The sequence below is a fragment of the Ipomoea triloba genome, chromosome 11 (assembly GCF_003576645.1).
Source record: "Ipomoea triloba cultivar NCNSP0323 chromosome 11, ASM357664v1".
In the NCBI taxonomy this organism is placed as follows: domain Eukaryota; kingdom Viridiplantae; phylum Streptophyta; class Magnoliopsida; order Solanales; family Convolvulaceae; genus Ipomoea; species Ipomoea triloba.
The window spans coordinates 18314864-18325750 of NC_044926.1; the positions used below are offsets into that span (position 1 = coordinate 18314864).

The 10887-nt window shown below is 32.8% G+C and overlaps 1 protein-coding gene across 1 annotated transcript; it reads right to left on the bottom strand.

Moving 5' to 3' along the window:
* Window positions 1-5180: 5180 nt before the first annotated feature.
* On the bottom strand, window positions 5181-10586 carry LOC115996697 (zinc finger CCCH domain-containing protein 67). The gene is made up of 6 exons (XM_031236053.1): window positions 9874-10586; window positions 9661-9726; window positions 6895-7014; window positions 6455-6730; window positions 5938-6204; window positions 5181-5680 (listed from the first exon to the last, which is right to left on the bottom strand). The coding sequence occupies exons 1-6, from the start codon at window positions 10465-10467 to the stop codon at window positions 5468-5470; spliced, it is 1536 nt and encodes a 511-aa protein (XP_031091913.1). The 5' UTR covers window positions 10468-10586; the 3' UTR covers window positions 5181-5467.
* Window positions 10587-10887: the final 301 nt, after the last annotated feature.

Consider the following 10887-nt stretch of genomic DNA (forward strand, 5'->3'; position numbering starts at 1 on the left):
ACCTACAGTTGGCCTAGCATGGCCTGAAACCTTTTTAAAAGCCTCTTTAACATATAGGCTTTTAAAAAGCTTCAAAATAGATCATAAATAGGCTTTGAGCCTATTTAGGGCCTCCATTTTTAAGCCTTTTAAAGTATGTCTGTAAAAAATTTACAAAAAAATACCTAATTTCAATTGTATTATTATTTGTTATCTTATATAATATCATAAATAATAAACGATCAACTCACATAATTAAGTTGCAATATTTCATTAAATATTATGACAGCAAGAATAGTTAATAAAAAAATAAACAATAAAAATAGGGAAAATTGTAATTTTTGCCCCTCCATAATATGCCAATTATCAATGTCACCCCTGAATTATTAGTGGTGTAAATATTGCCCCTCAATTTTTAAAAACGGTACATATATTGCCCCTCCCGTGGTGTAAATATTGCCCCTCCTTCGTTACTAAAATACTTTAATAGATAAAACTAAAATCTTAAGAATTAACCTAAAAAATATCTAGAGTTTGTACAATTTATATTAGGATTATTTTGCTCAAAACGATGTTATTTTGAGTGAAATAACCCATTAGAAGAAAAGAACAATACTTAATTGGCCGACTAGGCGGCCTAGGAGGCCTGGGCAGTCAGCACCTAAGCGGCATCGACGGTGGTTAGGCGGCCTAGGCGGCGCTCAGCTGGACTAGGCAATCACCAAGTCGGCCAGCCGCCTAGGCGGGGATTAATCGGCGCCCAAGCGAGATTTTTGCAACACAGCAAAAGGCTAATTAATCAAATACTCATATTGATTGTTTAACCAAGTCAAACAACTAATAATAATCTAATAAGCAAAAATTGGTTGATAAGCTAATTATGTTACCAAACAGGGCGATAAAGTTGTATTCAACCACAAGGTTTGTTGATTAAATTCTTTAAAATTCAATTGTAACTTCATATATAAAAATACAAATGAGAAAATTGTACTGTATGAATAAAGTTATACAAGTTTTTATATTTGAAAAGTTTATAAACTAATATTAATGGAAGTGTTTCTAAATGTTTCTTAAATTTATGAACAATGATTTTCAATTTTTTAATCTAAAATATATTTTATTTTAAATAGAAAACTCTATTTTTTTTATTCTTCTAAAAATTAATGAATTTTCCGATTACTTAATAAACTATATTACTCCTATCATCATTACCAAAATTTACTCGCACTGTCTCTTGGCCCACCTACTTAGTACTTAAAACAATTATCATTTTTGGAAGACGAAAAAAATTGCCATTTATAGACCATGGCCCATTACCTAATAGGGCAAATTATTTTGTGAATTCGAGTTGAAAATATATAATTTACATACATTTTTCCTTTGTTTGTTTTGAGTTTTTCCTTGATATGGAGGGGGAGGCAGAGAGGAAACATAAGGGTAGGCAAAAGATAGAAATGAAACTGATTGAGTGTGAGAATGCTCGGTCTGTAACCTTCTCAAAGAGGAAAAGAACCCTCTTTGAAAAGGCCAAAAGGGCTGCAGCTTCAACTGGTGCCACTATAGCCATATTTCTCATCTCATCCAAGGGATATATGCATGCTTTTGGCACTTCTTGTGTTCATGCAATAATAAACGAATATCATGCTAGGCGTTCGAATGATAATGCAGCCATCGCGGTCGCTCAGAACGATGACCACCGATTGGATCTTCTGAATGGAGATCCAGTTGATAAGTTGAAACAAATTTTGGAGTGCCAAGATGTGTCCTTTCTGTTAGGCCCTAATTTTGACCCTTCCAACTTGGAGCATGTAACGGCTGCTTATTCCTGGTTTGATGATTGCCGCACGAAATTGAAGGCAAAGAAAGAAAAACAAATGTCTGCAAATCCTGTTGCAAATGAGCAAATGGTTTCTACTGCACAGTTTGATCTGAATGTCACTGCTGCAGCCAGCCTGAATCAGGTTCTGGTTTCTGTAAATCTACCTCGAGGCTTCAACTTGAACGTCGCGCCTAGTGCAGATGATGAGGAGATGATTTCTGCTGCATCTCATGTTCGACGTTTCAATCTGAATGTGACACCGGGTGCTGATGATGATAAGGAGGCAGAGGAGAAGGAGGAAATGGCTCGTGCAAATCCAACCCGAGGCTTCAATCTGAACGTCGCACCTGATGATGAGGAGGAAATGATTCCTACCCCTTCTAATTAATTGTTGTTGTTGCAGCAAATTGTTGGTTATGTTGCTCTTTAATTATGTTGTTTTTCATATGTGTTTTTCATGGTTTCCAAATTGGTCATTTAGTATAAGGTTTCCCATTTAGTTTCTTTCTTTAATTTGTCTTTGTTGCTTCGTCTTTATGTCGGTTTATCTTATTGTAATCTCGTCATTTTCAGAGTCTCTTCACTATGTTTGAATAATGTCCATGGTATAACAACTAAATTTTTCTAGTGTTTTTATATGTGTATTGTCAAATAAAGTTATAGTAGAATTAAAATGATACTTTGTTTTTTATAATTAACCTATTGTGTATATAAAATGAAATTGAATAATAGAGCTCATACAGATATGTATATCACCAAATGAATTCATTTAATTTTAATTCCAATACATGTTCATTTCACAATATACGTATATGTATGAAATTTGCTATTTAGTTTCATTTTATACATGCAATAAGTTCATTATAATAACACTAAAATATCATTTTAATTCCAGTACATGTTCGAACCTGTACTGGAATTAAAATGATATTTTAGTGTTATTATAACTTATTGCATGTATAAAATGAAACTAAATAGCAAATTTCATACATATACGTATATTGTGAAATGAACATGTATTAGAATTAAAATTAAATGATATTTTATTGTGCGTATAAAATGAAACTGGATAGCATATACATAAAGTGTAATTAAAATGATACTACAACATTACTAAAATGAAACTAATGTTTGTAAAAAGTTAAACTAAAACAGAGCTCATACCATAGTCCACGCTACTTGGTTCATAGTAAAATTTGCCCTTAAACCACCAATGTTTAACTTAAAAATTAAATAAATAAAAAACCATTGTTTATATCATATTATTAATTACTTACCAATAATCATATTTATTTTTCACAATTACCATTTATAGCCCGTGCTTCATTATCTAAAACCACCATTGTTTATCTTATCATACTATTAATTGCCTACCTTATTTATTTGTCACAATTACCATCTATAGACCTACCTATCATGATTATTACATTTTTGTTACGTTTTTAAAAAAAAAAATTTATTATTACTTTTTTTTTGAAATAAAATTATTATTACCTAATTACCTATTCATTTAAAAAATTAGGTTGCTCCCACACTATTGCTAGTGAGACTCGATTCCTGGTCTTTTCTCCCAAACTTCACTCCTGCCTATGCGGGCAAAGTTAACTATCAAGGCTTGAACTTATGACCTCTAGTCTAGCATAATAACACAAGTACCAACCACCTAAGCTACTCATATATCTGTATCATCCATTACTTCTCCCAAAAGGTTGAATCCTCAACCCAATGGGCCCCCCATGTCCCGGCCCGGCAAAGCACCTGGGAGGTTGTATCATCCATTACTTGTCAATAGGGATGACTATACATGGATCGGAGATTCGGAGATAATCCAAATTCTAAAAGTAATAGAAAAAATGTGGAATAATAAACTCTTAAATCTACAATCTTAATAAATTTAGGGCTCTAACGGGAAGAAAAAAATGTAGTAATTATTTACTTATACGAATGGTTCATATTATTTTGATTTTAGTGATTTTTAATGATTTTCTTTCTTTACCCTCTATTATATTATTTTCTTACTTTAAATAACCACACATTCCGTTAGTATAAACTTTAGTAACGGAATATTACGTTAACTTTTAACTTACCCATTAATTTCTATAAGAAAGGTCTTAAGTTCGAACCGCATTCCAATCAGAGTTATTTGTTAAACATATATTGCGAATATGTTAGAGTATATATTATTGAAAAGTAAGTAACTCACTCTATTACTCTTATTAAATTAAATAAATTAGCAGCTACACCAAAAAAAAAATACATATACATTTCTTTAATTTATAATTCGATGTTTATAATGCCTTTATTCAAAAAAAAAAAATTATGCATTATCAAAAAATTAAAAAAAGATATAATTTCATTATATCTTTATTTTATACAATAAAAATTATTCATTAACAAAAGAGATATGATTTCGTTAGTTATATGTCTTTATTTTTTATAATAAAAATTTTTCATTATTAAAAAATAAAAAAAGAGATAATTTTATTGGTTACATTGTCTTTATTTTATTTTTTTTACAATGCAAAGATTCCTTAACTTCAAATTCATTAATTAATTATATTAATTACATTATTCATTGTTCTTTTTTTACACTATCTTATAATTACATACCCCGTATCAAAGTTATAATACAAAATAATATTGTATATTTATTTACCAAGTATTCTATTAATAATATAGAAAGAAAATTAAAAGAATTTTGAAGCAAATCATATTAACTGCTTGGTGATAATTTCATTAATTTGTTGACAATGAATATATATTCAAATAACACAATAAATTAAAACGGGAAATTACTCTGTAATATTTTTAGACTACATCACAGTTATTCACTTTAAAGGTAAATTATATTTTTTTAGTAATATTATTTAAAATATATAAATTTTTATTACCAAAAGTAGTATTTATTTATACTATCATTTCTACTTTCTAGACTATCGTTTTTACAAAATTGTAAACATTTATTTTAGTAACAATTATAATCAACCTCTCATATATTATCTTGCATTCATATACTTTGAATTACCAATTTAAATAAACAAATTCAACTTTCAATTACATAAGCATGAGCATCTTATATATAATCTTGTATTGATATACTTTAAAATTCTTATTTAAAAATAAACATTGGGCATTAAACTTCTCTTTATTATAACCAATTACGTATATATCATCGTCGTAACTAATCTTTTTATGGGCAATGCACAAAAATAAATGTCCAATTTTAGTATTAAATATAAAAATTATAGCTATACAGAAATAATTTTTTGAAAATAATAGTCCATAAATTTTTTTAAAAATCATAACCTAAATCCATAAATAAATTATAGTCCGTAGATAGATGGGGAGGTTATGAAGCAGAAGAGAAGAGGCACACAGGGAATGTCTAAATGCAAAGCAATACAATGAAATGTTAAGGAAACTGTTTGTATCTTCCAAGACAAGCATGCATGCTGTGTGTATTCTTAAATCTTAATTTACAAAAATCCTATTTCGCTTGCGCTTTTTCAAAGATGCAAACATTATAAAATTACTGCAAACCTCTATACCTGACAGCTGCTAAGCATATTATAATAAAACATAATAAAAACAGAAACAGAATTTCACCACAGCCCAACCTTTAGCTTTTGATGGTTTAAACGATAAACCCTAGTACACTCTGAATCGACTTTAGACGGACTGTTGTACTAAAGATCCGCTCCCGCTTCCTTTCCTTGCCACCCTAGCCGCGTTGGTGCTGTCTGGGTTACCGAAGGGAGGCTGATCGAATTCCGACCAACCAGAAGATGGGGAGTGGCTGTAATTATCTGGATGGTCGAATTTACAGTTTGGTCCAAACTTGCAAATGCCATATCGGCTGTAATACGAGCAGATGGCTTGATCCTAAATTGCAAAACAGAAGAACAAACGGTGGTTCATCTCTTGGTGCATACCTTCTCAAATCCAAAATAATACTATGATACCTAACCTAAATGGATCAACTAAACGAAGCGGAAATAAATAGATGCATCTTCTTTCCTACTCTCAAGTAACACAACTGCTTATTAATTTATTTGAGTTATGCCATGCAAGATAGATTTCGTCCAACAGACCCAAATTTCACAAGACCACACCCAGACTGAAGAAAAGAAAAAACTTACAGGTCTTAGAGGCAGGCCCTTGTCATTAAGAAGCGTTTGGGTCCTTGTCAATTGAGCCTTTGGATGATGAAACTTGCAATTAGATCTATATTTACAGTCACCAGTTTTAATGAAGTAACTGCATTCAGGTTGACCAGGTCGTTCAGGATAATCTTCACCCAGCAAAGGCAGAGAATGTCGGGGATTGAACTTTTCCGCCACAGAATTGCTCATAGCAAATGCAGGAGGTGTAGGGAGGCTCTTCTCTGATGCTTGGTAGACAGGGGCCTCAATCAACCAAACAAATAAACAAGTAAGAAATATATTACAAGAACCTTCTTTTTTTACCGGCCCACAAAACTTCAGAAAGAAGTCAACAAAAGGGCCGCAGCACTCAAGCACTATAAACATTTGAAAAGAAGACGGCATAGAGAGGTAAAGTGCCTAACTCAACAAAGGACGCAACTCAAACATATATATCTAGAATAGTCAAAATCATTGCCACCACCAACAGAAGCCAATGAAGTCAAAAAATTACCTGATAATTATTCCATTCTGGAGTGGGAGATGGAATGCTTTGAGTTGGTGGATACATCATAGGAGGAACATAAGTTGTCTCGTTTGTTGGTCTGGATGAAGACCAAGAAGTCACAGTTGACTGAGATGAACCTTGCACTGGCATAGATCTTCCCTTGCTATATCCAGAAGAAGAGTCATCTCCAGCCATAAGGGTGGGCTCAGGATGATGAAATCTGCAGTTGGATCCATACTTGCATGAGCCAGTACGCATATAGTATGGGCACTCCTTTTCTCCCTGCAATTTAAGGAGAACACTCCCATTATAATTTTGCTAATAAGTCTCCAAAGAAAGATGCTAAGACAGACCGAGAAACCAGAAACTAGAAACAGGATTGGCAACAAAGAGTACAAATATTTTAATCAACTGGAATGTCCGGAGATAATCGAAACATGCAATACCGGTCGCATAGGCAGGCCAAGAAAGTTAAACTCTTGAATAGGTGACACTGGAACCTTTTCCCTGCTATGGTTGTATTTGCAACTTTTCCCATACTTGCATCCAGCTGACGTTAGGTAAAACTGAAACTCATATAGAACAGAAAACTTAGGAACATCAGAGGTTATAATTCAGGCTTTAATTTGAGCTGTGAAACCTGAACCACATATTACAAAGTGGCAATGCCAAGTGAAGATAAACTTTGGCAATTAAAGAAAACAAAGAGATACAAATAGTATTCATCGTTGGGAACACTGAATCTATGAACAATAGTGATGAACAATAGCTAATAGCTATGGTACAAAAAGAAAACAATGAAATATGAAAATATATGAGGGGAGCAAAGAAAAACTTGCAGCACACCTCAAGTCACACACATAACTAGAAACTCTTTTTAGAGATACATCAATATTAATATTTGACACTGAAACACTTGGGTTCCCTATTACTTAGCACAAAGTGAAGCACAAACATTTTAATAAAGCTCAGTGTGGAGAAAAAAAAATTAATAATATATATATATATATATATATATATATATATATATAAACGTGCATGTATTAAAATATCTAGTTTTTGCACCAATTACCAATTTTAAATAATATGTATGAAAGGGGGAAAAAGCATGGTTGCAGCAAAAGCCTAAGAAAGGTCACAAAAAAATAAAAATAAAAAGAATATGAGAAATATAATCGTATAATTGTATTACAGATTCAGTGCATTTGGTATCATCCACTGAATGAAATGGACTACAATTAAATAAATTTACTTGAGAAGCTATATGTGCATCTTTGAACAACTTTGCATGTAACACATTTAAATGCTACAATAGTGCAGCCTCCCACCAATTTCACTTTGCAGATTGAATAAAAACTCCCCAACTTCAATTTGCAATAGTTAAGCATTGAAAAGTAATATTCAGATTTGTTATGTGTCAAATGGCAAACTGAAGAAAAATAGAGAAAAAATCTTGCTTAAGGACTTTTTATGAAACAGCTACTGTTCATCAAAAAGGAAAAGATATGGCAAAATTATTGGCAATAGATATTTAGGTTTGATTTAGGAACATCTAGCCATTCTTGTTCATTTGTGAAAAGAAGAAAACACAATAGAACAAAGAAACAATTTGAAAAAGATGAAAGAAGAGACAGAAGATGACTAAAACTTATTATACAAGGATCTTGAGCCATCCTGCAAGCTCTCTTATCAACGACTTTTCAAAAAGGGAAATGACATTTCAACTTCCAAATATTACCAAATGGTGTAGATAAATCCAGAAAGAGGAAACCTTTACAGCATTTACAAACATAAACCCACTAAAAATTAGTAGTAGCATTAAATTCTCATTAAAGAAAATACCTAATAAACAAAAGATGGAAATCCCTTTTTTTTAACATTGTTGAAGTACAAAGCATACAACAAATTAGGCAACAAGAGACACAGCCATACAAAAATCTACAAATTACTAGTGCAGAAACCCATAACAAATTTCAGATCAAACTAAATCATCACCATTTTAGGAGTGGCTTGCATTTTGTCAACACTAAGAGAAGCTACAAGCTTTGATCAAGAATTAAGAGACTGCAGCAGAATCAGTACATTGGGACTATTAATTTTCATAATTTCATTTCAATACCATTTGTGTCAATTAATTTTTATGCCACTATCAGTGCATATCATAACAATTTTCATTCAATATTTTCCATTTTAAAATAAAATTGTAAATCAAAAGCAAAAGTCCACACATTTCTCTCAACACAGTTACAGATCAGGAACAGAGGCATACCCAAATTGAACTCAACTATCAGCCACATGCTTCACTTGCTATAGTTACAGACTGAGAGATAGAAACATACCCTACTTGACCTTAACTATCAACCAGAGCTAGAAGGGTAAGCACTAAGCAGTGTAAAACAAAAAATGTTGGTACTACTAGAGAGTTAGAACAAATGCTAGCCTTCTTATAGTTAACTAACAAACATAATTGTTTTCACAAACTTATGCTACTTGGCAATGGAACAGGCACCAGTTAAATCATGCCACTAAAAACTCAAGAAAGTACAAGAATAAGACAATTTTGTTAATGAAGTAAACAAACATAGATGAAACAGTTTAACAAATTGTTGTTTGATTTAAGATATTGTTCATTCAGAATGAGCCAGCAGATCCAAGTTTGTTCAGATATGCTTAAAATAAGAAAATGTATACAAGAAGTGTTTACTAACTCAAGAAATTTCTCATTTTTCCGGAGAAATAGAAACTGGAGAAAGCAAAACAGAGATAACAGATGCTGGTAAACATATTTTCTAAATTGGAAATCAAAAAACAAAGAATGGAAAATGGAGAAATGGAAAGCTGGAGAAAGGAAGAAATAAACACAGCAAGGAAGAAATAAAATGATCATATCATTAGGTTCCTTGGCTAGTCATACAGGAAAATAAATGAAAAGGACAGAAAAAAAAAACAAAATTCAACCTTGCATTCAGTGTTATGAAAAAGGACAGAAAAAAAAAATCCAACCTTGCATTCTGTGTTTCTCTTTCTTTCCAGGTTTTCTATTATGTAAAAACAGGAAAATTAAATTGGCACTACCGAACATGCAAACAAGATCCATCATACTAAACATATCAAATTTGCTTTTATTGTTTTATTATGAATATAATAATCACACCAATAGGTTCATCAGCCAGTTGTATAAAGTATAAACAAATAAGAAACAAAAACCTAACCTTGCATTCCGTCTGAACTGCTCTTTCCTGATTTTCTTCTTTCAAAGTTCCCTTATCTTTAGGCCACTGGATGAGAAATAGCAGAAACGGTTAAAATAGTAGACATCAGCAGAACTTTCTAAGTTCTAACACTTACACTGGAAATGGAAACAAGCAATAAATACGATAAAAATCAAAAGGATATCAACTTGTAATGGGGAAAAAAAATCGTACCTGAGTTTTTCTTCTGGGGTGATTGAACTTGCAATGAAACCCAAATTTGCAGTTCCCAGTTTTCATATAATAGGAGCAGTCCTCGGCGTCGGGTCTCAAAGGATAGTGGAAAACCAACCTCCGACCATTGGTAGCATTAAACCCATCATCACCTCCTCCCTTGTCTCCTTCCTTAAAAACTCCATCACCCCCATCCCCACTCTCACCCCAACCTCCGCTCCTATCATCATCACCATAAACATCATATCCATCATGATCACCATACGCATGCCCATAACCATCATCCTCACCGACAGATTTTTCTGATTCCCCGTAGCTCTGGCTCCTCTCGCGATCGAGATACGCCTGGGTCACCACCAAGTCGTGAAGCTCATCGGAGATGGCTCGCATGGCCTTCTCATCATAGTCTTGGTCATCATCATCAACATCAACATCAACATCAACATCTTCTTCAGACAACAGTGGAGGGCTTTGAGGAGGGTTTTGGGGATTGGGATCGGGGGAAAGCGATTGATTTGTCTGCGATTGAAGCTCGAGCCCTAGGTCTTGATTTTCCGCATCGGATTGGTGTTGATTTTGAAATTGTTCTTCCATTTTGGAAATGTAATTCCACAAACCGCACCGAAACCCTACTCCAGTCTCCAGAAAGTAAAGTTAATTTCGGGTCAAGAACGAGAGGAAGCTAGCCTGCTTCAAACTCAGTTTATGTACAAAACAAGTTAAATAAAAATTCACAGTTTCCACTTCCCATCCCAGGGGCCGTTTGGTTTGCGCCTAATCTCTATTTAAGCCATAACATATATTTATCTCCCTTATCAACACTGTCAATTTGTATTTTCTTTGTCAGATCAGGACATGTTTTGAGAAGGTCCTAACTATCTTTAAACTTGTACGATTGTACCATGTCTGGATAAATTTTCATTTATACTGAATTGATCAATTGACCAATTAATTTATTTTATACGAGAGAGTTTGAAATCCTGACCTCGTAAAGGATCATTAATTTTTTCCATA

Bases quoted from the DNA above. Each gene is read 5' to 3' on its own strand.
- LOC115996697 (XM_031236053.1), bottom strand. From the start codon at position 10,467: ATGGAAGAACAATTTCAAAATCAACACCAATCCGATGCGGAAAATCAA. The intron at 7,015-9,660 runs GTTAGGTTTTTG...TATGAGTTTCAG, and splicing joins CAGTTCAGACGGAATGCAAG to TTTTACCTAACGTCAGCTGG. The intron at 6,205-6,454 runs GTAATTTTTTGA...TGGTTGATTGAG, and splicing joins CAGAATGGAATAATTATCAG to GCCCCTGTCTACCAAGCATC.